General features: G+C 46.5%; 7 protein-coding genes across 7 annotated transcripts; 4 read left to right on the forward strand and 3 right to left on the reverse strand.

The window, feature by feature from the left end:
• Positions 1-5617: 5617 nt before the first annotated feature.
• On the forward strand, positions 5618-6199 carry F5147DRAFT_774671 (uncharacterized protein; the record flags this gene model as incomplete). The annotated part of the gene is made up of 2 exons (XM_041441627.1): positions 5618-5675; positions 5742-6199. The coding sequence occupies 2 exons, from the start codon at positions 5618-5620 to the stop codon at positions 6197-6199; spliced, it is 516 nt and encodes a 171-aa protein (XP_041291707.1).
• A 3421-nt stretch (positions 6200-9620) lies between these two features.
• On the reverse strand, positions 9621-10130 carry F5147DRAFT_578452 (uncharacterized protein; the record flags this gene model as incomplete). The annotated part of the gene is made up of 1 exon (XM_041431440.1): positions 9621-10130. The coding sequence occupies one exon, from the start codon at positions 10128-10130 to the stop codon at positions 9621-9623; it is 510 nt and encodes a 169-aa protein (XP_041291708.1).
• Positions 10131-12369: 2239 nt separating this feature from the next.
• Positions 12370-14767, forward strand: F5147DRAFT_803919 (cytochrome P450). Its single transcript, XM_041443330.1, has 11 exons — positions 12370-12849; positions 12903-13032; positions 13082-13270; positions 13320-13471; positions 13527-13642; positions 13707-13836; positions 13893-13906; positions 13955-14144; positions 14195-14323; positions 14372-14509; positions 14570-14767. Exons 1-11 carry the CDS (start codon positions 12645-12647, stop codon positions 14737-14739), a joined length of 1563 nt encoding a protein of 520 aa, XP_041291709.1. The 5' UTR covers positions 12370-12644; the 3' UTR covers positions 14740-14767.
• A 1771-nt stretch (positions 14768-16538) lies between these two features.
• Positions 16539-20315, reverse strand: F5147DRAFT_699529 (uncharacterized protein). Its single transcript, XM_041437625.1, has 12 exons — positions 19816-20315; positions 19196-19758; positions 19033-19138; positions 18825-18982; positions 18419-18772; positions 18050-18369; positions 17883-17997; positions 17733-17834; positions 17514-17701; positions 17219-17458; positions 17034-17169; positions 16539-16979 (listed from the first exon to the last, which is right to left on the reverse strand). Exons 1-12 carry the CDS (start codon positions 20255-20257, stop codon positions 16749-16751), a joined length of 2955 nt encoding a protein of 984 aa, XP_041291710.1. The 5' UTR covers positions 20258-20315; the 3' UTR covers positions 16539-16748.
• A 127-nt stretch (positions 20316-20442) lies between these two features.
• Positions 20443-21824, forward strand: F5147DRAFT_653658 (TAP42-like protein; the record flags this gene model as incomplete). Its single annotated transcript, XM_041433798.1, has 5 exons — positions 20443-20538; positions 20595-20801; positions 20853-21395; positions 21447-21601; positions 21650-21824. The coding sequence occupies 5 exons, from the start codon at positions 20443-20445 to the stop codon at positions 21822-21824; spliced, it is 1176 nt and encodes a 391-aa protein (XP_041291711.1).
• On the reverse strand, positions 21779-23009 carry F5147DRAFT_222116 (GTP binding protein). The gene is made up of 6 exons (XM_041428674.1): positions 22772-23009; positions 22601-22721; positions 22466-22538; positions 22305-22416; positions 22094-22257; positions 21779-22042 (listed from the first exon to the last, which is right to left on the reverse strand). Exons 1-6 carry the CDS (start codon positions 22882-22884, stop codon positions 21981-21983), a joined length of 645 nt encoding a protein of 214 aa, XP_041291712.1. The 5' UTR covers positions 22885-23009; the 3' UTR covers positions 21779-21980.
• Positions 23010-23096: 87 nt separating this feature from the next.
• Positions 23097-25622, forward strand: F5147DRAFT_699535 (methylenetetrahydrofolate reductase-domain-containing protein). Its single transcript, XM_041437626.1, has 11 exons — positions 23097-23239; positions 23291-23494; positions 23546-23591; positions 23650-23772; positions 23827-23982; positions 24032-24156; positions 24203-24391; positions 24442-24684; positions 24738-25109; positions 25161-25280; positions 25338-25622. The coding sequence occupies exons 1-11, from the start codon at positions 23156-23158 to the stop codon at positions 25506-25508; spliced, it is 1833 nt and encodes a 610-aa protein (XP_041291713.1). The 5' UTR covers positions 23097-23155; the 3' UTR covers positions 25509-25622.
• Positions 25623-25867: the final 245 nt, after the last annotated feature.

Genomic DNA, 25867 nt, shown 5'->3' on the forward strand with positions numbered 1-25867 from the left:
AGAATCGTCTCGAAGAAGAAAAAGGTCCCCTAAACATGGATACCGAGGGAAGGGAAAGAAAAGAGCCTCGAGCGATGATGAAGCATTCAGTCACCGTCCTGCTCCCCCCGTCATACGCCCTTCATCCTCGAACCCAGACGAAAACCGCGTTTGCAGATACTGCAAAACCCTTGGCCATCGCCAAACCAACTGTCCCGATTATTACTGCAGAATATGCAGGGAACTCTCCCCTGGACACCTATCTTTATATTGCCACAAATTCACTGGAAGCTCCCCCACCACGCTCACTTGGAAGGACGAAGGATTCTACCAAGAACTCTCTCATTGGGAGAAAAGTTTAGACGACGCGTACATCAGCCAGTGCCAGGAAGAAGAAGCTCTCCGACAGGCGGAGTACCTTACTGGAGGAGGTGATCAGTTTGACTACTCCGACGACCCTATATATTGGGCGAACCAGGACGACTCTAACCATTGTGAATACCAGGATTATGAGTAAAGTCGGTGACTTCACGCTTAGTAAGGGGGTAATGTTACAACCGTTATCTTATACTTCTTACATTCTCTCGATATGCCTTCCTTTCTTGGACTTGTACTTACTATCTCACGATGACTTGGTCTGTGCGCACATATGGATCTATTTAAGCACATGTATTACGCCTATATTCTTTACTTGAATCTTACTAGGTTTTACCTGGAACATCCTTCGCTTAAGACCTCCAATCTTAAGTCGTCTTGAGACCTGATTCTTAGTTGAAGCACTCCTTTAACTAAGTCCACCGAACTCTCTCTTGTCTGAGAGACTGAGAATCTCAACGACCGAAAACTCTGTCGAGTTGTCGTTGTTAGAACTATCCTAGTTCGTAACAGTGACCAAAACTCACAATCCACCGCCCCGCAGAATTCTACGAGTCTTATTGACGCTGCGTGATTCTCTTCAAACAGCATTCAACGTTATCAGACTTTGTCGACAGTATCCTAGGCGCCCCTCATTCGAACCCAATAATTACGTCCCATCTATGCTGCTAGCTGATTCCTGTCCAATGACTATTGGCACAGATATTCAAGGGTCCGATTCATCTTCTAGAGTCTCTGTACCGCCTCATCCTTTTTCCAATATGACTGTCTATCGTCTGATGACATGGATGAATTCCGGGAGTCATCAAAAATCCGAGGCCGAAATCATGCGTCTTGTTAAAGATGTGATTCAAGCGAGAGACTTCAACCCCAAGGACCTGGATGGATTTTCGGTAAAGAGAAGTCTGCGTGCATTGGATAATAATGGAGAAAAGGGGCCTGTTATTTTTCCAGATGACTGGTTAGAGAAGGATGTCGTGCTTGACATACCTTCCAAATCAAAAGATGACCAGGCCAGATCATTATACATTTCGGGATTTCACTACCAGCCACTTATATCAGTGATCCATTCCACATTCGCCGACATTCAAGCCAGCGTGTTCCATCTTTTCCCCTTCAAGCGTCTATGGAGGGATCCGCTGGACGGTCATCAAGAACGTGTATTTGATGAGCTATATACCTCTGACTCCTGGTTAGAAGCTCAGGAAGACCTGTATAGACAGCCAAAAGAACCTGGCTGCTCACTCGAACACGTTATCGCTAAACTGATGTTTTTTTCGGATGCAACTCATTTAGCCACCTTCGGAACAGCCAAGGCTTGGCCTCTTTATCTGTATTTCGGAAATTTAACTAAGTATGCACGCTCAGCACCCAAATCTGGCGCATGCCATCTTGTGGGATTTTTACCTTCTGTAGGTCATCTGCCTTCCATACTGTATCTCTCTCTCACAGTAGATTTTTTAGCTTCCGGATAATATAAAGGACATCTTCAGCAGCTTGCCGCGTATATCAAAAAGTGGCATGGCAGCCCTTCATGTGCATTGTCGGCAAGATCTATTCCATGCGTGTTGGAAACATCTGTTAGATGCGGAATTCCTTCATGCATACCATCACGGAATTGTGCTCCGGTGTCCAGATGGGATATTTAGAAGAGTATTTCCGCGCATATTTACTTACTCGGCTGATTATCCGGAAAAGTGCACATTTTCGTCTTGTTTTTGTTGAAGTACTGATCAATATCTTAGGGTTCTTATAGCAACAATCAAGGATATGGGTGCTTGCCCGTGTCTGCGCTGTCTCATGCCGAAAGTCTCGTTCGATTTCCTTGGTTTGTGGAAAGACATGCAAGATCACGTCACTACCCTCAGGACCTACTGTTTGGAAAGGATAATCCAGGCCCGCGGATTCATCTATGGAGGAAATACTGTGAATGGGTCTAAGGTGCAGGCGACTGTTGGAGGAGGCTCATGGGTGCCGACTGTAGTGAGTGCCTTGCAAATCATTCCCCTTATGATCAGTACCTACTTTTAAACTAGAACGCATTTGTAGAAAGGCTTGCACTACTCGGATTCGATGCTTTCCATATGCTTGTGGTCGATTTTATGCATGAATGCAAGTTAGGTACATGGAAGGCGCTGTTTACGCACCTCATCCGTCTACTTTACGCGCTCCCCGGCGGTGATCGCCTAGTTGCAAGTCTTGACTATAGGTTTGTCACACCATTCTCTTTACCGAATTGAAAATAATCGCTTTCAACACAGATTTCGCCACGTTCCGTCATATGGTAACGGTGTCATCAGGAAATTTTCGAATAACACCTCAGAAATGAAGCGCCTCGCAGCACAGGACTTTGAGGACATTCTGCAGGTACATATTGGTGGCTCAGTCGACGTTGTGTGTTAGTGACATTTGATCTCAGTGTGCGATGCTGGTCTTCGAGGGGCTTTTTCCAGCAGAGCACGATGCTATTGTACAATTACTTTTATACAGGTTTGCTCAATGGCACGCTCTCGCCAAACTAAGGATGCATTCCAACACCACTCTGTCAGTACTCGAGAGGACATTCCAGAGGCTGTCTCGTCAGTTGCATAAGTTCCGGGATTTCACATGTGCTGCCTTCTCTACTGTGGAGCTACCAAAAGAAAGGGCTGCGCGCGAAGGCTCAAGTTCCGACAATGCAGGTGCTGGAAGTGGCAGCAGAAAGGTCAAAAAATTTAATCTGAACACTTACAAATTTCATGCCATGGGGGATTATCTGCGATCGATCTGGCTCTTTGGAACGATCGACTCCTTTACATCGCAAATTGTATGTGCATTTCCGAGTCTGACACAATGTCCCATCTCATTTTGATGTCTGTCCAGGGAGAGTTAGCGCATCGAGCACTGAAAGCATTCTATCCCTTGACTAATAAATTAGACACCCCGGCTCAACTCGCTAAGCATGAGCGCCATCGACGAATCCTTCGGCGAGTGGCAGAAGCAGAACGTAGTTCATGTGCTTTGGAACAGCCACCAGTCAACTTGCCTGCAGGGATCAACATGAAGGATCATCACTATATACTGACGCTAAGCCGCAACAATCCCATAGATATATTTCATTTTCTTTGAGATCATGACAATGATCCAGCTGTAGCGGTATGTGTTACTTTCCTCACTGTTCTCCTAACTCACAATATTGTACAGGCGTTCATACCAAAACTCAAAGACCACACACTATACCGACTTCGAAACTTAGACGTCACCTATTGTGACCATACCTTCTCCGACGATGAACGTAATTCAGTTATCATCTCAGACAATAGGCTATACTCCATCCAAACGATGCAGGTATGTCACACAGATCTCAAGTTTTGCTAGCATTGTAACACTTCAAATTGATAGGTTCATTACACGACTTATGATCTTCGGTGAGAGTATGATACCGTCAATATTCGGACACACCCCGATATTATGGTTTTATCTGGGGAAACAAGGCCCTGACATCCATACTGGTATGCCCGTGTTCTAGGCATCTACCACATGGATGTGTGGCTCAATAACAAAGGTCTGATCAAAAGGCGTCAAATTGAGCTTCTTTATGTCAGATGGTTAGCACCCTTGACCAACCACCCGTCAGGGATGAGCTGTGCTCGACTTCCGAAGATCGCTTTCGTTGAAGAGTCTGACCACGACGCATTTGGGTTTCTCGACCCCGGTCAAGTCATCCGAAGTGCCCATTTGATTCCAGCTTTTTCTTCTAATTGCGGAACTACATCCCTTCGCTATGGAAAGTCCTTCGGACGTCAATTTGGTGAATTGGACGACTGGGAGGGATACTATGTTGGCATGTAAGTGTAACAATTCATCTCGTTGTCCTTACTCGACTGTTGATGATCACTCAGATTCGTCGACCGAGATATGTTCATGTGATACATGCACTATGGAATTGGACATTCTACCGTCCTATGGGGGATCACAAGAGACTGTGCCGAAGTGGAGCTCGCGGATACCCTGGAATCAGAGGAGGATAATGACAATGATGACTTGGAGAGTGAAATTCAACCCGAGGGCGATGATGGAGGGGAGGAAGAAGGCTATGACAGCGAAGAAGAAGACGAAGACATGGACACACAGGAGAATGACGACGACGACGAGAATGTTAATGACCTGAATGACGGTGAGATAGAAGACGGTGAAGACGAGAATGAGCATGAGTATGAGCAAGACTGTGACCTATCTTTCTGACTCAATCAGCCTGTAGCTTAGCCTTACTAGCAGTACTTGAATGTTTATTTTCAGCCTGCACACCATTTTTTGACTGGGCTTCGAATACACCAGGCTTGAATCTTAATTTACTTTCCAGGACTTTCTCTGAGTGAATCATGAGATTAGAGCTTGTCCTACTGTGACAGAATCCGAGTTTGTTGAAGTTTGTCCGACAGTCAGTGACATTACAGTGACCATCATGCATCCGCTCACGAAGTTCGTTCTAACTTTTGCTTACGCCTCTCCAGGTCTTAACATTGTCCGTGCTGACCCTGCCACTATCGGCGACCGTGACTATGCCGCCAGATCTCCAATGAAGCTGTAGGAGTGACACCTTGCCATAGTACCGTGACCCAATTCTTCTGGCGGTTTCAATGGGTGTCTAGTAATGTGTGAGTGATTCATCGATGACCCTAGTTTGTTGCTGACAGGCAATACATACATAGCGATCTATTGAAGCACACCCTCAATTATTACCGCATCTATGCATAGTGTGACGTCTACGACTCGGAGTTGCCTTTATAACGAAACCCATCATTTTTCCCTAGTCAACTCCCTTTTTATCTTGAACCAGCAGCATGAACGATTTCGCCAGTCATCAACTCAAGAATGACGACGAGGAACAGATATCAGATCCAAAATTCAAGGCAAACGATAATACTGGTACTTCTACTAGTATCATGATACTAGACCCAACTTATGCCCCTCGTCAACTACTACCACCTTCAATATCGACAGACAAAGCCGCACGTGCTGTATGGCCATCAGGACCCAATTCTCCCATCCCAACACTCACAGAGACGAGAGCTAACAAGAGTCGATACTCGCAATCTACAATCTTTCAAATCTCATAGGTGTTCAGCTATTAAGACTCTTTCATCACCCCTTGGCGAACTTCTTTCAAGAAAAAACAGAATCACGCCCTAATCATCTAGACCCTCATTATACTGCTATTGATTGTTCTCCTCTACCCACACACCCTCAGGCTCCAGCCGACCTATCATCTCATGTCCCCACAATGCACCTCCTCATCAACAGACAGACACTCAAAGGCCTTGATCTTGACTCTATCATCCGTAATCCCTAACTTTGTCAGTTTTTATTACAAATTTAACTTATCATATATCTAATATATTCAATAGGACGTAATCTTCTCTTTGACGCTGGTCTCCAGTTTCGTCCTACATCTGGTCGACATAAACACGATCTATCCGATAAATATTGGTCCGGTATTGCACAAGAACTCCAAACAGGCTGCACCTACGTTTCCTTTTATCTTCAATGGAAACCCCATGACCTCCTCCGTTTGCGCCCAAGGCCTTATACCACGAGTACCCAGCCTCACCTAATGCTCCCCTCTCCGAGCACCCACACTTCGCATGCCCTCCCACATCCGTCACCTTCTCACAGAATTTTTCTCGAAGTATTACTCTTTGTCACACAACCCCTTACAAGTATACTACTATGCGGCACCTATGCCAATCCTGCAACCCTCCAGATGCAAATTGAGCAACACACAGCTCCGGCTGCTCATCTCAGATCCCTCTTTGATCTGGAGCTTATTCAGCAAGAGCTTCACCACCAACTCTTCGATCCATAAGGACTTTTCATCGTCATTGGCCCGACTCTTAAAAGCCACTGCCCCCATGCGCGATCGTCTCGTGGACGCTATAGTTGAAGCAGCCAAAGCTTGCACCCACGATGCGGTGGCAGTAAGGCGGACACGGTCAAGGCGGTTCGCATGTGCCTCGATATATTGAAACTCATGAAACTAGCAAGTTTCTCCCAATCATCTTTCTTCCCTATGCTGAACGCCTTCTGCTTTAGGATATTGCGAACCATCAACTACGAACCCTCCACCCATTCCTCATAGAAACCGCTGGACAGACCCTCTTCCTACTTGAAGCCTTTTTCAACCTGCTGTTCCTCAGACATCCAGAACACTGACGCCCTCAGGCTCTTTCAAACTGAGCACGACACTGAATCCTCGGTTGGTAGTCGTAGCAAACGTCTTCCAAGTTTTGAGGCGCAACAACATCGCTACATCGATCGGATCCGAGAAAGTTTGTGATAAAAACGGAGAGGCTTTAGTGCAGGTAGCATGTAATGCAGTGAGTAAGTCACATGTCAAATGTCAAATGTTATCAAACTGTATCACTCGTGTCACTTCGAGACATTCAGGAAGCAAAAAACCGTCTAAGTTAACTCTCAAACATTGATGAGTCATAGTAGCTTAATGGTCCTTCCCTTTCAAGTTGCACTTTGATATTTAAGTCTATTGACCGATTTTGCCCATATGATCGAGTCGCAACTTCGAGTCGAATGTATATCGTGGCCTGAGTGTAACTAACCAATCATCATATTGTCTCAAGTGCATCATGATGCTGCTAACTTGCGAGATTAATTCAACACCTGATAATGGAGGAAAATAACAATCAACACTGCCGAGAGTACAATACATACTGCGATGGTGACAGGTCGCAATTTTGTTAGGAATTGTAGTGCTATTCTAGATTAGTTGACAAACACAAAAGGCTCTTCCTATGGGAAGATGTTAAATAGTAGTTTGATCCAATGTATAGATGGCAGAAAAGGAGAGTCACGAAACAGGTTGAGAGGTGTGCACTGTCATCAGTGAATTGATGAGTCCTTGATATTGTAGCCATGGGAAGTATAACATGATTTAATTTTGCTACCGCCAGATATTAGCTTGTATATTGCAAGCAATTTGAGTTGCACATACAATGTCATACATACCCATGTATGCTTATAAATCCAGCTTAACATTAATGATTTATGACAATGCTGGGACATTCCGCCTCTGCAGCCAATGAGTAGTGGTAGTATACCTGAGCTAATTGTTTTGAGCTTTGACATCTTACCTGATCTCGTTTTTTAATTACAATGTTATTCAAGGCCTTTTCGTGGAAAGAGCCTCGGGCATTTGTCGACAAATCTAGAATACCATTAGATTTAGTCACAAAGCTATGACATTCCTCCTTTTCAGATGATGAGGGGTGGTAGTAGACTTATCCCAATTATTTCGTGCATTGTCGTTTGGCCCTATTTATTTGTCCCATTACAATGCTATTCAAGCCCTTCTCATGAGAAGATACCTTTAGCAGACAACTTTTGAAACTAGCTGTACCGCTTCCAGCGGCCTCCGCTTTCAACAAGACTACATTAGATATTTTCATCCCCTCAAACAATGCTTTACATGTTTCTGATTGCTGCTTATTGCAAATGTAAAAGTACAGCGGCGCTCTACAAGGCATCAGCGGGATCAATTGTGCTACAGAGCACTCTGTAGCAGCCGCTGGAAATATCTAAAGTCCAACATTTGTATATGTTTGTTCACGTGATGGTGCACTCACAAAAGTTCAACTTGAACTTTTCTTCCCTCACTGCTCTCCCTTGCTCATCTCTCACTCGCTCTCACTCATCGCTACTCTCACTTGCTGCTTTTGGCCGACGATGATGGTGCAATGACGACAATGACAACCCGATGACAACGATAGGATAACAACAACAACAACACAACGACGACGGACGATACAACGACAAACACAACGATGACACAATGACAATGACAATGACACAATGACGACGACGACGACAATACAACGATGACGATGACACAACAATGACGATACTACACAACAACGATGATGTGATGCGACGACGACACGATGACGACGATACAATGCGACGACAACACAACAACAACGATGTGACGATGACACAACAACAACGATGTGACGATGACACAACAACAACGATGATACAACGATGCAATGACAACGACGTATCTCTCGCTTGCTCTCATCATCTGAACCTACCGAGACTCGTGTTCCTTGATATATCAAGGGTATGGTAGATTTGAATGATAGATATATAGATGTTCGCCATTTATGTCAGATTTAAAATTTAATGGAATTTGCTTGATATCATTTAATTGAATTGGAAAAGCTACCTGAAAATATTGTGATAGTATTGTCGTGAATTGAGATCCTATTTACGAAAATTTGGAAGGAATTAAAATAATTGGACAGATTGCCAAATCATCAAATTCTTGCAGATTTGTGCAAGTTGGATCGCATTTCATCCAATTTGAGAAGGAGGTTTTTCCTGAGTAGCTTTGACATCGAAAGCAGATATAAGAAAATGAAGAACGCTTCTTTCCTCTACAAGGTCAAACATGATAATGTAATGATCGATGGCAGAATTATGCTGATGTGTGCAATTGTGTACTATATATTGTGATATATGGCCTTCTACTTTCTTCACTGGTTCATTGATGGTCGTCCCTTGTTAATCTTCAGGGCCACAAGTCAGGACATTGTTACAAAATCTAGTGCTATTCTAGATTAGTTAACAAGCGCCAAAGGCTCTTCCTATGGGAAGATGTTAAATAGTAGTTTGATCCAATGCATAGACGACGGAAAAGGAGAGTCACAAAACAGGTTGAGAGGTGTGCGCTGTCATCACTTCTTAATCTTCACGGCCACAAGTCAGGATATTGTTACAAAATCTAGTGCTATTCTAGATTAGTTGACAAGTGCCAAGGGTACCTCCCACAAGAATGTCATGGATGAAGTTGTAGTGCAAAGCGTAAGTCATGCAAAATGACAATGGCCAAAATATTTGGCATAAGTAGGCTTACCACCCTGGTCAGCTGCAATGGAGAAACATCATAACCTTGTTGTGCACTGCTCATCTTACTCTAGATCTCCAGGCTATGTAGTGGCAAATAAGATTTCTTATGGTATACATGAAAATATTTAGCAGCGGCAGAGTTCTACCCCTCTACAATTCGCACAGCTACAATATCAAGGAATCATCGGTTTACTGATGATAAAGCTGAATGTCGAGTTCTGGAGATGAAGACGAGACATCATCCAAGGAAATGTGGTGAACATGTGGTGCAGTATGCAGAGTGTTGTGAATGTCTTCAAGTGGATGGGAAATGAGGAGAATGCGGAAGTTGACTGGAAGTTCAACTAGTTGTGAGGTTGAATTGTTCAGTTTTCCAGCGAGTAGACTTCCCGAGAATCAGTTTCACCGCTCTCATCCAACGCATCGATGACAATGAGCATGGGTGCAGCAATGGCTTTTGAGGCTATGCTCATTGGCCCTATGATGAGTTCCTGCCACTGTTTTGTGATATCTGGAGTGCACTTGAGTCCGTCGTGGTCACGAACTGCTTGCGCCAAGGCTCGTCGCACGATAGGTTTGCAGTCCGCTAATTCTCTTGCGATGGTCGTGAATATTTTGTCTCGACGGCGATCCGCTTGCCAAGTGCGATCGAAGCAGAAACATGAGCCAAGACCACTGTTTTCGATATACCAGTTGGCTATTGTATGGGCAACGGCCGATTTACCCTTGCCTGCTGTGCCAGACAACCATAAGATGCATGGAGCGCCCTCCTCGGTGCTGCTGATCCAATTCTGAATATCCTTCAAAAGGTCTCGCCGAGTATTTGGCAAACAGCATTTAGACGTATTCAATCCAGCACCTGTTGTGTACTCCATGCCTACAAGGTCCAGGCTCTCAGCTATGCCAGAGGTCGTGGAATGTCAGATAAGGCTCAACAAAATTTAAGAGCATCTCTTACCCATATGGTGAACAATCACAACAGTGTCACGAGCCACTCAGTCTCGGAATTGTTGCATGAGACCGTCAAGAACATTGCTGTAGCTCTTAATCATTGTATCTGTTTCGTCGAAAATGTGCTTGCCAAGCCTTGTCCCTATACAAACAGGCACCATTGAGTCCCAGAAGGCGAAGCAGTGGGATCAACTCACAGGCACTCTTTGTCTCGGAGTAATGGCTGATGAAATCAGCGCACTCCAGAGTCTGCTGCACTATCTTCCCATATATCGCTAGCATTGATTGAATCTTGGCCAATTCCTCCTCTTCCGTGATGAAAACATAGACTTCAGATATTTTTGAGAGTAAACTGGAAACAGCGACATCACAGTTTGCCTGATCAAGAATCATCTGTCATGTAAAATCTCGTCGCCCTGCGATGGTGATGATTGAGAAAGATGCCTACCTTGGACGCGCAAGTGAAGATACTCAATGCCACCTTCACATAGGGATGGACCTGTGTGTGAATGTTAGTCGTGTATAACAAAGAGATACATGACTGTACATTTGCGATCTCGTTGACAATGAAATTGAATGCCTTCAAAGGTCAAAGCAACACGGAGAACGTGTCAATTGCATCAGAAACAGACGGTAAGTTGTTGATTGCAGAAGAAGTATCTTGGACTATTGTTGGGACCTGGCCAATGCCTGCGACACCTTCAGTAGCTTCGGCGATCCTTTTGTTAACAAACTTCGGGTTGAGATCTTTGGCCTGGTTATAAACGTTAGCATATCATCAAAAGAGATGGATCACAATATTGTGAACTACATTGATCGAATTTACTTCTGCAATCCACGAATTGAAAGATTGTTCAGGATTCGGTTCAAGTGTGGGAGCAGTGATGTCCTGCAGAAGTGATGAGTAGCAATCATGGTAGACAGAGCATACTCAGAGATGAGATCGTGGATACCTTGTTTGACTGAATGAATTGAATGTCTTGTGGGCTGGAACTTGCAGTCGTGGTTTCAGGGTTGAGAGACTGTCGAGCGCTTCGAGCGAAGCACTTGGTCACCTTGTCGAGTAACTTGGGAACCAACCCTAAAAATTGTCCACGAGACCCATTCCTGGAATCCGGGAGAGAGGACAGCTGTGATCATTACAAATAATGCATAGTTCGAAAGACAGAGGTCCATACATCTTGGCTGGCTGCCCTCCTGCCTCTCTCCTGTACCAAAGGATGGTCTGGATGACTTGGCTTCAACCATCCCCAATGGGTCTTACGATGAAAACTGTTTTCATCCATCGAGAAAGTGTGAGGGACAGATGAGTGTGCATGTTAAAAGATTCCTTGGTAAAAAAGGAGCGAGGGTGGGTGGAGCCAAAGATAGACATGCACTGAGCCACTGCATGTCTGCCGCAATGAGGATTATTATTTGCATAAATCAATGATGGACATATGTTTGGAAGCGTCCGTTATGGTCGGTCATGCAGGAACATTACATAATGATTGATTCAGGCTGGAGAAGACTTGTACCGGAAACTCTCTGGTTCCGAGGACATCTCAATCCTGGGATATCCGACCGTCCGACCTCATCCGACTGTCCGACCGCATCCGCGCCAGTATAATAATAATCGTTCCCACGCATACATAATATACTACATTCAATGTTAAAATATAATTATGTATTAAGCTCACTGTTTCCCACACATCCTCACCTCTGCGCACGTCGGGGATATTACTACATTTGGCCAAGCCGCTACTCAACAGCGCCGCCACATGCTTACCTCCCTGCACCGCACTCAATGACTATGCCAATACCATCAGCCCTTGAGGCCTTGAGGTGCTGCAGTTACTGCATCATCAGCGCATCAGCTCCCTACTGGCTCATCTTCAACATTGACCATGACACAGAGGGCGCCGGTGAGGGCGGGGAAAGAGACACAAAGGGCGGGGGGTGGGGAAAGGGTGATGTAAAGTTCAAGGTGGCGTGCTTGGTGTTGTTTGTTTGTAGATGATGGTGGCTGGCACGCTGAGTCATATCTGGGGCGGATGTTGGAAAGGGTCGGACGGTCGGATATCCTAGGATCGAAATATTCTGCCGGTTCCGGCATTTTGCTAATGTAAGGGATTTTGGTTTATGTGCAAATTGGAGCTGCATAGCCGATCGAGATGATGACACGCCTAAGTCGCCCAAACCCGACAATATATTGATTAGCTGTCCATTCGAATTTCTAAGCACCCCGCCCTCATCTCCCTTCCCGCCAGGTTCCTCACTGTCCACAGACCTCCACACATCGCCGACCGTGACGAGCGCCTGCTATCTGGGATCAGCGCCAAGCCTACGACAGCGAGGCATGGATAAGTATCTCAATAAGCTCTCCGCGCGGTTTTTCGTGCAGTTAAAAACTCAATGCCAGTCTGTCGCGTCTTGTATACCTACACACTGCTCTAACCATGTTTCCTTTAGTTGATCCTCGCCTTGCTATCCTCGCCGTCTTACCTGCTTTCTTTTTTCTTATCACATGCCTCAAGCGGTTCATTAGGAACAGACAAAACAAGCTTCCCCCTGGCCCAGTGCCGCTCCCACTGTTAGGAAATGTCTTATCGATCGACACCAAGGAGCCTTGGTTGACTTATACCAAATGGGCTGCTGCTTATGGTACGTGATCACATAGTACCACGGTGCATATGTTGTGCAGATCATCATATCAGGAGACTTGTTTTTCGTGCGACTTCTAGGCCAGAAAGTTGTGGTGATCAATTCTGAGCACGTTGCGAAAGCCTTGCTGGACAAACGTTCTCGCATTTACTCCGATAGACCATCCATAGCCACACTTGAGCCGTGCGTTCTTCTGACATTCTTCCATTTAATCATTATGAAGTACAGACAGGTTTGGTTGGTCGGTCGTCTTTGGATTCACAGGCTATGGCGACGAATGGCGTCTTTGCCGACGACTCTTCCACCAAACTTTCCATGCTAACTCTGCACTCAAGTTTCGTCCAATGCAGATCAAGCGGGCCCATGAGATGATCGTTAATCTAATCGATGACCCTGAACATTATCATTCTCACTTCGCGACGTCAGTCGACGTGTTTGTAAACATCGAATGACTGTTAACCTGTTCATAGATTCTCGTCATCAGTTGCGATGTCGGCGATATACGGCTACCAAACCAGTCCTCGTGATGATCCTCTGGTCCGAATCGTAGAAAATTCACTGGCTATTGGCAGTCAGGTGGCAACCCCAGAGAGAGCAATCTTACTTAAAACCTTCCCCTTCTGTGAGCTCATCTCTTTTTCTCATGAACATAGTTGACATTCTGTACTCTGATGCAGTACTGAAGTTACCTGACTGGTGTTGGGGATCCTCGATCAAACGCGAGGCCCAAGCCTCGACCAATCTCATGACTGAAATGACAGAGGTGCCGTTTCGATATACGCAGCAGCATATGGTAGCCATCTTTCGTTTTAAAAAATATCAGTGTTGTCTCAGCTATTACTTACATGATCGTCAAGGCAGAAGACTTGGCCCTTGGCCAGCTTTCGATGGTGGCAGAAAATCTTCAACGAATGGAGAAGCAGGATCAGACATCTAGACCATTGTTTGAGAGTGCCTTGAAGAAAGCAGCTACTTCTGCTATTGCAGGTTCGTCATCTGTTTACAAGGGACAGTATACTGCTCTTTGATGCATATCTACGCAGGTTCATGCGAGACGGTTAGCGGATGTCCGAACCATATTGTCAACCGCTGAATGTCTTCGCAGAGTACTTCGTTCTTGATGGCTTTTGCTCTCGCCATGGTGTCTTACCCAGATGTTCAAAAACGCGCACAAGCGGAGATTGACTCAGTGGTTGGGCGGGATCGCTTGCCTATATTTGAAGACAGAGCGTCACTACCATATATCGAATCAGTTCTGCGGGAGACTTTGCGATGGCAGCCTGTCTCACCCTTTGGTAATCTTCCTCGCTGAGGAATCAAGCCTGCACTGAAGATGATATTATAGTGCCACGTGCTACTTTGAGTGATGATATATATGACGGTTACTTTATTCCAAAAGGTCTGCCATTTTCGTCTAATGAGCAGATCATCGGTAACATCATACATCAGGAGCGACTGTCATATGCAACATATGGTCAGATACATTCTGTCAAGGTTTCGAGATGCTGACGTTATATTGCAGGGGAATTACACGGGATGAAAAGCAGGTACCCCAATGCATCTGTGTTTATGCCAGAGAGGTTCATGAACGCCGATGGTGCGCTGACGGACGACGACCCAGCTGAATATTGTTTTGGCTTAGGCCGACGTAGATGTCCAGGTAGGTTGCGTTATTTCATTGCCGTATTGCATATGATGAGCCAATACATTCTTTGATCAGGCCGGTATGCTGCTGATGCCTCAGCGTGGTCTGCTATCGTTACTATGTTGGCCACGGTGGAGTTTTCTTTTGCCAAAAATGACCAGGGCAAAGTGATTGAATTCACCCCCGAATTCACGACGGGACTATTTCAGTACCTGTTTTCTTGTGTTATTTCATCCCGTTACTAATACCGATTTAGTTGCGTTACGGTCTTTCCCTGCAGTATTTCGCCACGTTCTCATGTTCATTCAGGACTCGTGGGTGCTGCTTTACGAACGGGAGAGTAATATGTATGTGACAGTGAAAGACTTGTCATCGTCCTTTTGTATGTTCTGACTTGGGCCAACTGCCAATCAGTCTCCTAGGCGTTCTTTTCGTGCCGCAGTACTCTCAGTGCATCTATATTTGATGCGTCCTTTTTCCAGTTCGAGTTGTGTTGGCACATAGTACCTTGTTCCAGTAGTTTCGATGTTTGCCTTGTCTATTGTTAGTTTCATATTTCCCAACTCATTTGATGATTCAAATTGATTGCGGGGGTGAATTCGAAGCGAATGCGTTCTGTTGTGAATGGCGTAAACCTCAATCCGTTACATCTTGGAATTTGTGCCAAACGTTCTCTGTAGTCGGCGTAGACCCCGCTATAAATAGTATTAGGTATGTCTTCCCCTTCTATGATCATGTGACAATTTGAAATAGCCCAGCGTGAATCTAATAATAAACTCACTCTCGATCACGCCGTATACCTCAGGCTAGTACCCGCAGCAGCTCGTTTCACTTTCTCTCCTCCGCAGGCGGCATTACATAATCTCTGTTCAGCCACTGCAGAAAAAAATAACCAACTCGTCTGACTTTCCACATATAACCCGACGTAGATTATGTCCCTCACAAATTCTTTATGGTCCTTGAGAGCCAGTTCGACATATGGCATTTCCTTTCGTGCGGGTTGACAGTGAGCTTCTTGGAATGCTTTATCTTCTTAAGTCAGTTACCGCCATTGAAACTTGCTCTGCTAGGTTGGCTAGCCCTCAGTAAGCAGGAGCATTGAGAGGAGAGACACTCATTAACTCAAATGCGCTGTGGTGAACAGTGATCAAGTATCTCTATCAGTCTGCGATTGTCTGCCTCGTTGTAGACTCGATATGCGGGTCTCCTTGCTCACCGCCTCAGTTCACTGGCATGGTTATCTCAGGCTAGTTTGCTTACTCTATCCTCCGAGGAAGCGAGGTTTTCTGCATCTCTGATACTTTCGTGAATTTGACTCGAGTTTTTCCTCCCCATTGCGAGTCCTTAACAGGGAAAATATCGGAATCGCGGTGTGTTTTGCTTTCGGCGATCAATGCTAAGCGCTGTTATATTAGACTGTCACGATCAGTGTCAGTTCTTCACTGTTCTTGAGTGCAATCCTTCTAGACGCCTTATCGGCCATCTCCTGATCGACACCATGGACTAGTTTCTTGTCAACGAGGTAGCCTGGTGTGCATCTGGAACGACTCGACTCATCTTGACGTTTGTGTCTTCATGCACTTTCCTCAATCACTTGACGTCTACACATAGTCTGAGCGGGGACTACTAAATGCTTCATTTTCTCCGCTTTTGAATCTTTAACTGCAGAGGTCTCCACACGCGTAGCAAAGAAATCAAATGCTCAGTACTCAGTCATGGTCTTGTGGATCGAATGGAGTGCACCTCATCCGAGACCAACCGTATCGAAAACTCTGTGCTCGTTAGATGAGTCAGTGTGAGTCTGGGCCCCATGACCACCAGAACGGGTACTACTTATTTCACCTTCGAAGTTCGATCCGCGTTCCGTTCGATGCTCAGGCTTATAATACCTCCGGCGCACGTCTACGCTCGTTCTGTGACAGCAAGTTATGGGAAGTTATATATTATACCCCGTCGATAATGTAGGCAATCTGTGTCAAGCAACATTATACATGCCATTCATATCTCACTCGAAGATCGAAAACCAATAAACCGAACAAGCTGGGGTGTCGTGACATCATGATATTGCTCGCTGACATCCTATCAAGGCAATTCCCTGTTACAAAGTACATAAAGAGCAGACACCGAGAGTTGGTCGCATTACAAGACACTCGAGGACGTAGAAAAATTAGCTGCGCTATACAGAATACAGATTATCGACGGATTACACATATTTTACGGGCTCAATCGGGGAGTCCATTTGTCCGAGGAAAGATCAAAGTGGAGTACAATCCAGAAGCTTATACCATCGGTCACCTTCAGCGATCCAACTCCTGACGGTGAAACGCATTTTCGGGGAAACGACTGGCAGGACCTTCGACTCTGCATACGTGTCATGCACTTGCCCGAGGTTGCCGATAACGGGTTGTAGGCGAGCTACAAGTCGATTGAGAGCATCTTTATCCGCTTCCAAGTCGGTAGCGGGCAGTCCAGACAGAAGTTTACACTTTGCAGCCCCTCAGAGCCTGACAGAATGTGCAAAATGAAATAAGAAACTTACAGATTCGTTGCAGGGAGAAACCGTAATTGTGTTTTTTTCATCATCTTCCAATTCGAAAAGCAGGTTGTAAAGCCATTTGCAATGAGTGTCGAGCATGTCATCGCAGTCGATACAGCGTTTCCAGGTCCGCCGTATCCTATAGAACACGTTAGCGTCGCCTAGGGAAAGAATCGGCTTAAGCTGACTTGGTGTTGCACTTCATGCACCGCAGGTACGTGGCTTGATCCAGATCGAAGGGATAAAAATCGGCTACCCGCGCAACGACTGTGAATGTGTTAAGACAGACGCTGCTGGCGATAACTTGTTTCAGAGTGAGATCCTGGAATGTCTCGGGAGTACGAGGGCGTGATGTTGTGACGGAATTGGTCGCCGGTTCGACGGACACCCCGTCTCGTTTCATTTCTAACTTCCACTTCTTCTTGCGTCTGTTGTAGGAGTATCAGCGACAAGTGAAATGTCAACAGTCCCGCTAAAACGTACTGAAGAAGAGCTTGTACGTCCTCCTTTTCGCGGTCGTCGGCTGCAATGATGAGTCGTTCGTCGCCCCCTAGACGCCCGAAGGCACCCTTAACACCTATCCTGGTGATCAAGCGCAGATTCTTGATTCTATACATCGCGCCCGGCTGAAGGTCGCGTGCTCTCCCTTTCTGCCCATCCTCCAGGACGATCTTGACGATCCGGCGGATCGAGACCAAGGACCCAGGGTGCTGGCTCTGTTGGGTTGAAGAGTTCGGGATTGAATGTGTAATCTGTCACATAAACAACTGACTCTTCCCCAGGGGCAAGATCAACATGAAGAAGCTGTGGAACGTGTCATGAAGTGAGAGACGAAATTTTTATCTGACCCACCTCAACAGTGCAGTGGAAGAATGCGACGGCTCCGTCAACATCTTCAATCAACTTAGTGTCAAAACGTGCAGAAGAGCTGGACACCCCTCCCCCTTGCTCAAACTTCTTTTTTCGCCTGGAGAACACGCGCTAAATGATATGATTGACCAGCCAACAGCACCACTCACTCTAGCAATGCGCGAAAATGCAAGTTCTTGCCATGTTCGGCCTCATCAAGCTTTTTTGACTTGTGTGTTTCCACCAATTTACCGTGGAGATGATTATCGGGGTCTGTCCTCACGCGTGCGTTTGGGAGGCTCCAGAATTCCCCGGGCTGCATTGTATTTGCGAGGAGCCTCGCGTCATCCCACATCTCTATCTTGAAAACGTATGCTGACAGTTCCGAAGAGCACCAGTTTGCTTGTGGTGGTTTGGCGTGAGGGTTTACGGTGTAGTCAGTCACATACAAAGTGTTGGGTCCACTGGTGTTTTCGTAGCTGTGCAAAATCTAGACTTTTGTCAGCTCCACATTTACGGAAAGTTGTCTGTAAACTCACTTCGACGGTGCAATCGAAATAACCTTGAGGAGAAGTCTCCGGAGTGACCTCAGAGATGAGATGATGCTCTCGCGAAGGGCATGAGACACACTGCACAGTTGTGATGCCTTGTTCTTTTGCATGTATCGCCTGCCACCAGTCGGCAAGCTGAGCGCAGTACTGCGCTTCTTTGCCTTGCTCACTCGGCTCGTAGTAAGGTGAGTACATATATCCAGATCCTTCGTCTGGTGTCTCGGAACGCGGGGCGTCAATTCTGTCAGGAACGCGGAAACACCGAGCTTGGGTATCATAGGTGGCCCAGCGCAACTTATCATGATACCCTACGCCATTGAAGCCGCCATTATACAAGGAGGTCTGACCAAATATCGTGAGCGAGTGTAAATTAGTACAGGAAATCGGTCGATACCTTAAGCCTCCGAAAGAGGACTATATCGCCAACTTCAGCCTGAGGGAGCCGCGCCGTGTGCTTCTTCTGGAAGCAATTGACCCTGAAGTTATAATTCACGAATTCTGTATCGTCTTCCATGCAGGACGGGTCGACAATGGTGAAATTACGGCACCACTCTGGTACTACGATGAGCAAAGAACCAACAATAAATGCTGAGGAATCCTACCTTGTGAGCGCGTGAATGTCACGGGCTTGATTGACGTAACTACACCAATGATGTTGAAGAATTCCGGTCCCGGCTCAATCTTCTTGATTGGTATGAACACATCTCCCTACAGACAGATTTCGAATGAGCTCGTGCTGAACTTGTCTAAAGATACGAAACTCACCCCTTGCGTAGTCATTCCAGCCTTCATAGCCAGCGGTCCATTATTGCGTGCAGGATCGTTTGCAGGAGGCGGTGAGGGCATGGTCACCGGCACTGGTGCTACCCTCTTGGACGACGAACTGGTCTGTCCAGAACCCGAGCTTGTGCGCTCGTTAGAGGATACTTGTGGTGGTGACCGTACATTGGTGGGGGGCGATGATGGTGGTCGCAGAGCGACCGCCTCTGCTTGTGGTATCGGTATCTCATGCCCGTCCGATTTACGTCTGTCCTTGAGAGCGGATAACTTATGTGCTTGCTTTTTCCGCCTGCGCCTCTGCGCCTTTGTAAAATCCATTTCTGGTGACTGCTCGCCAGGTTGAGGAAGACTATCAGCTCGCGAATCGAGATGCTGGCGGGACGCAAGAACAGGCATGGGTTCTTCTCGCGCTTTCTGACTAGTAACGATTTCCGACTGCGGGCTTTTAGATGGAGGATTTGTGTTTGACATTTCCACGTCTTCTGTGGAATGTTGCGGGACAACGTCCCCGACACGCGGAATGTCGCCGGTATCGCTATACCAGTCCACTAAGAATGCGTCAGCACAAATTACTTCTGTAAACATAAAACAGCACAAAAAATCACCTTCCCAAGTACTGTATACCTTCCCAATTTCGGGTCCTGACATGAGCATGGCTGCGATCCCATCTTTGAATACGAGCCCGACGGGCAGATAGAAAGGTGCAGAAGACTGTGCCCTTGGCTGAATCTGTGCACCCTTAAGAGAAAGGCAGATTCTGTCATTGACAGCGAATGGGAAGGGCATTAATTCGTCGACTTTGGACGAAATGAGAACGAGAAAGCGGTAGGTGTCGCCGTGTTCACGCATCTCGACATTCACCTGGCGTTTGTTGCCGATACAGGGAAAAACCATGTGAATTTTGGCTTCGATATTGTTGGTTTCATCTGTCGCGGGGTCGAGAAGGTCAGTTGCATTCTTTCGACGTGTTTCATCGAATAGCGCAAGGTTGTCCTCCAGGCGAGATCTTTTTGGAGGGGATCCTTCTTCCACAGATGTTCTTTTCATGACTGCGTTTGAATGTGAACAACGCGTGCACAGAGAAGAACTGTTAAGTTGATAAAGCTAAGAGATGAAGAAATTGTAACTGACTTCGGGAATGTCCACGACGCGATGTAACGCGGGTTGACCCCCAGGCACTTTTAATATATAGAGTTAGATCGATCCTGGCAGGACCCCAGGAAACCCTCACCATGACCAGCACACTTCCCTTACCAACTCTATTCTCCAGGGCGCTTGCAACAGCCTCAAAGGCCGCAAATCTACCCACTATCGAAGATGAAACACAGGTGTGTTTTCATCTTGGACCACATATTGTATATCGTTATCTGACAATACTACAAAGGAACTAATCCAATCAGCCGTAACTGATCTCAAGGAGCTGGACCGGCGTGTCGCAGCCCTTTCACTGTTCAGTTCAAATGATGTTCTTGAGGACATATCCACCAGGAATTTGGTGTACTTGTTTGCACGATATGTTCTGGCTGAGGTGCAGAATCGCATGAAGACGACAGATAGGGACGAGCGCATAACTGTTCTCAAGAAGACACAGGTGAATTCTTTATTTCATTTGATCGATCAAAACGTCTTAAGCTGTGATCAGGTCCATCTGAGATCATTCATCCATGATTTGGATATTTATTGCTTAGTACCTGAGGTGGATCGTGCGCTGTACGCACAGAGTGCATCTTCCATCAAGGACGCGGCTAAACGGCGAGAAGTCAAGATCAAGCAGTTCAAGGGAGAGAAGGACTTGCGTGCGCGAATCGAAGCTGTACGAAAACGACGGAAGCAGATACCCATCGGAGACCTGTCCCAAAGTGATTTTGATCTTATTCGGTCATTACTCCCGTCAACCATCACTCCGCAAGCGAGCGACGAGGATGAGGAGGATGATTCAGAGACAGATGAGATCCTTCGGGAAGCAGTATTACTACTACTACGATTAAACTATTCCCAAGCATACTCTCAACTCGAGAGTATGGATCAGGAGCTTGAACTCCTGCGTATCGCCCCACCTTCTCCCAGGCCAGGTCCACCCTCAGACGACAGAAAAAATAAACTGAAGGACCAAGATGACATGTGGAAACTGGACACAAAATCTTCCGTCGGCGAGAGCGGACCATTACTTGACTCTAGCGGGAAGGTACCAAAGCATTACATTCCCACCACCAAATGAAGTTGATCGTCATGATAGCCCCTGAGGCCATTTACCATCCTTCCTGCAGGCGGATCAGATCGCATACGTCTGCAATCGCAGGTCTTTGGACCTGATCACCGACTACCAACGATGAGTATTGACGAGTACCTCAAAATTGAACAAGAACGCGGCAACATACTCACAGGAGGAGGGTAAGTTCTCACCATTTCAGTTACTTAGACACTAATTAATCGGCGCAGCCCACAATCCGAGGGACAGCCAACGTCGTCAGAACAGCTGACGATGGACTCCGAAACGGACGGTACAATCTTTGGTGAGATGAAATTGGAAGAGAAACGGCAGAAAGACGAACAGTGGGCACAGTTCAAGGATGCAAATCCGCGCGGAGCGGGAAACACGATGAATCGTGGTTGAGGGGGGTTAACGGTGAGAAAAGAGAGTTCGTTGCATTGTGTCACAAATGATCTGTAATGGACGAAGAGCGGCAGTAGAACATACTCGTTGCAACACGGGCAAGTAAAACAGGTATCACGAGGGGGTAGTACGTATCATTACATGGAAAACACTGAATCAGCAATTGCACTGTGATGCCTCTGGTACGGCGGCAGCCTGCTGTGTCGTAACATCGATTTCTACAATGAAAGGTCAATTCCTTAATCAGCGATACGGCATGAAAAACATACTTGTATTCTGAGCATCTGCTTGGCCTTCTTTCTCCATCCCAGGTAATGATAGAGCAATCTTCTTGAACAAGCTCTTTACATTATGTCCAGCTTTTGCTGACGTTTCCATGAACATGATGTTCATTTGTGTCGATTTTGCAGTTGCCTCTTCTACAGTGACTTGGCTGATTGCTGTGTCAGACGACTTCGTATTACAGACGAGAGGACAAACCGTTTCTCCGACAGATCGGCCTTGTTACCGACGAGTACAATAATGACATCGTTCCCCCGTTCTGACCGAACGTCGTCTATCCATTTTGACGTTGAAAGGAAGGATTGTCGATCTTTCCACCATTGAGTACCTGTCACACTTTGTAAACGGAACTCACTCACTAGTGATATCATACACAACTATAGCTACGGACGAATCTCGGATGTACGATGGTATTAATGAACGGAAGCGCTCCTGAAGCGATACAGATCAGCCAACAACTACCAACACAACCAACTACCGCACGTCACACGCACCTGTCCGGCAGTGTCCCACAATTGTAACCGCACCGTCCGGTCCTCCAGGTACATAGTCTTGCTCAGGAAGTCAATACCGATGGTGGCCTGGTAGGTGTTGTCAAACGTATCGTACATGAATCTACGCCTATGTCAAGACATGCAACTGGCGCAGAATCCACCCCAACTGACCTGGTGATGAGACTGGTCTTCCCGACACTCTGGTCGCCAAGAAGGACGATCTTGGTGCGTTTCGGGGGCGTCGAGGAGAAGTCGGCGGTTGCGGGTGTTGATGGAGCGTCCATTTGCGGAGTACAATCTTGGCCTTATGCCTAAACCGTGTACAACAGTGATAAAACAAGGCGATTGACTTGCCAAGTGCCTGCTAAAGACCTCTGAATGTGAAAGTCGGTCCAGTTGAGCTCTGTCATGGCAGTGTGTTTATCCGTGTTTGCTCGGTTATTACTGCCAGCTGTATGTAATCCACGTGATATTCTACACAGAAATCTTCTGAATCACTGCCATCAACCTCGAGACCCTGCAACCAACCTGACCTGATCTTGAATAGGACATGCAATGAAACTTTCAGACAAGATCGCGGCATACGACTCGTCGCGTCCTTTCTACACCTTTGAGTTCTTTCCTCCTCGGACTGACCAGGTTCGTGTGTGATGTTTCCTTATTATTCTCATCCTTCAAAATCTATATCAGGGGTTCGAGAATTTAATTCCACGTATATCACGCCTGTCAACTCTAAATCCCCTTGCAATAAGTGTAACATGGGGAGCTGGGGGTTCGACGAGAGAACGAAGCATTGATCTTGCAGGTCTAACCCAATCAGATTATGGAATCGACACCGTTTTGCACTTGACATGCACAAATATGCTCCCAGGGATGGTGGATGATGCTCTCAGGGTGAGCTCCTTCCCACGAATCTCCGGGCTACGGTGAACACCGCCTTAACAGGCTGCAAAAGCGCGGGGTATACAGAATGTGCTCGCGCTACGTGGTGGTGAGCACCGTGATTCTCGTTAGAGACGTTGTTCGTGTTACTGATATTTTTACGTAAGATTCATCTCGAGGAACCGAACATTGGACACCCGTCGACTCCCAATTTACTCGCGGAATTGATCTTGTGAAGTACATCCGTTCATCTCCGGAGTTTTCCGCCCACTTTTGTATTGGCGTTGCAGGTAGGGGCCCTTAGCTTTGAACTCCTTATGTGACTGACATACGTGTAATAATAGCCTACCCAGAAGGTCACCCAGACCGCGAGACTGATGAAGACGGTAGCTTAAATGTCCTGAAAGAGAAGGTTGATGCTGGAGCAGATTTCATCGTCACGCAACTATTCTATGACGCAGACCCGTTTCTTGAATGGGTTGACAAAGTTAGAGCAAAAGGTTAGTAGCAACTCATGGTATCGGCCATGTCCTTCTGATTGGATTGCAGGCATCACTGTACCCATCATACCCGGTGTCATGCCCATCCAAACGTATTCTTCCTTTTTGCGCTTGATCAAGCTATGCGGAGTGAAAGTTCCCCCATCAGTCATGGCTGCTTTGGAGCCTATATGTGTAAGTAATCCAATTATATGACATTGCCCTTCTAATGAGAGGGCAGCATGATGACCAGCTTGTCAAGGACTATGGTGTAGGCCTTGCTGTTGACATCATTCGGAAGATTACTTGCACGGGAACAATCAAGGGAATTCATTTTTGCACTCTAAACCTGGAGAAGAGCGTCCAACTTGTGATAGAGAAACTGCAGTGGGCAGGCAGCAGCCCAACAATAAAGAATAGATTGATCGCTGCAAGTCTCGTTAATCTATGGTTGAGGTCAAGTCGCTGATTGTAACTCAGGATGCTCCAGGACCGATGATTCATGTGCAGCTCACTAACTCTTCCGATTTGGTCATCGATCCCACCACAGCAACAAACACAGCAACAAGTGCGCTGACGTTTAAGCAAACCTTGGACCCAGATCCCGGCCGAGGGGAGCTGAATAATGCAGCAACATGGGACGATTTCCCGAACGGTCGTTTTGGTGACTACAAGAGTCCTGCGTTCGGTGCTCAAGATCAGTGGGGTGGTAGTGGCCTGTCTGTGCGAATCGTCTTTCTGCCCTGCCTAACCACCATGCTGACAGATCTTTGCAGCAGTATGAAGGTCTTAGTGAATGGGGCCATCCCAAAAGTACTGATGACCTTACTTCGCTCGTTCTGCGCTACCTTCATTCTGAGGTGTCCTCGTCCCCATTTTCTTCCTTACCACTTTCTCCAGAGTCGCTGACTATCCTGCCGCACCTCGAGCAGCTCACGAAGCGCGGGTGGTGGACGATTTCTTCGCAACCCGCAGTAGACGGAGCGTGCTCTACTGATGAAGTTTTCGGGTGGGGTCCGAGAGGTGGGTATGTTTATCAAAAAGGGTTTGTGGAGTTTTTCGTGGAAGAGCAAGATCTAGAGAAGATCGAGAAAAAGATTAAGGAAAAGGGGCAAGGTTGGGTGCACTATTTCGCCGGGAATCTGCAAGTGAGTATTCCCTTACATATTGCACCATTTTTGTGACTAAAGCGAGTACAGGGAGAATGTAGAAGTAATGTACCCGACGACGGCAGGAATGCAGTCACTTGGGGTATGTTTCCCGGGCAAGAAATCACTCAGACGACCATAATCGAGCGCGAATCTTTCCTGACGTGGAAGGTATGCGTTGTCTTCAGAGTCATTCTGCCCATATTTGTACTGACAATATTAATGTAGGATGAAGCATTCTCTATCTGGGCTGAGTGGGCCTCTTTCTACCCACCAGGGTCCGAGGAAAGAGAGCTATTGAATTCTGTTCGCAGGGAGCGGTGGCTAGTGAGCGTTGTACATCATGACTACAAGCGACCAGACGCGCTATGGACGTTCCTACTAGATGGAGAACTATGATGCGTGTGCTAGCATGTTCTAATTTGTCGGAATAGTTTTGTTTCTGCTAAGTCTGTTTACATAACTGGGGAAATTTACGATTAGCTAATGAAAATTCTGTACATGAACCCGGCGAACCAGGTCTGAGCAGGGTCGGCGTGCCCACGCAGAAGTCCAGAGTGTAACTGGGGTTCAAAAGCTCAGTGCTTGGAAAATGCCTGGGCGTTCATCGTTCTACTTTGAGTTCCACTATAATGCCTCGTTTGATCTCGATGTGTTTCCCCGGTCCAGCTCCAGGTGCCAGTTCAAGGTTGAAACAACAGGTCTTCAAGTGCTGGAGATCAAATTGGAAGCAAATACGTCCAACGCCACCATTATCG

This window comes from Suillus discolor (assembly GCF_016758755.1).
Source record: "Suillus discolor strain FC423 chromosome Unknown F5147scaffold_34, whole genome shotgun sequence".
Lineage (NCBI taxonomy): Eukaryota > Fungi > Basidiomycota > Agaricomycetes > Boletales > Suillaceae > Suillus > Suillus discolor.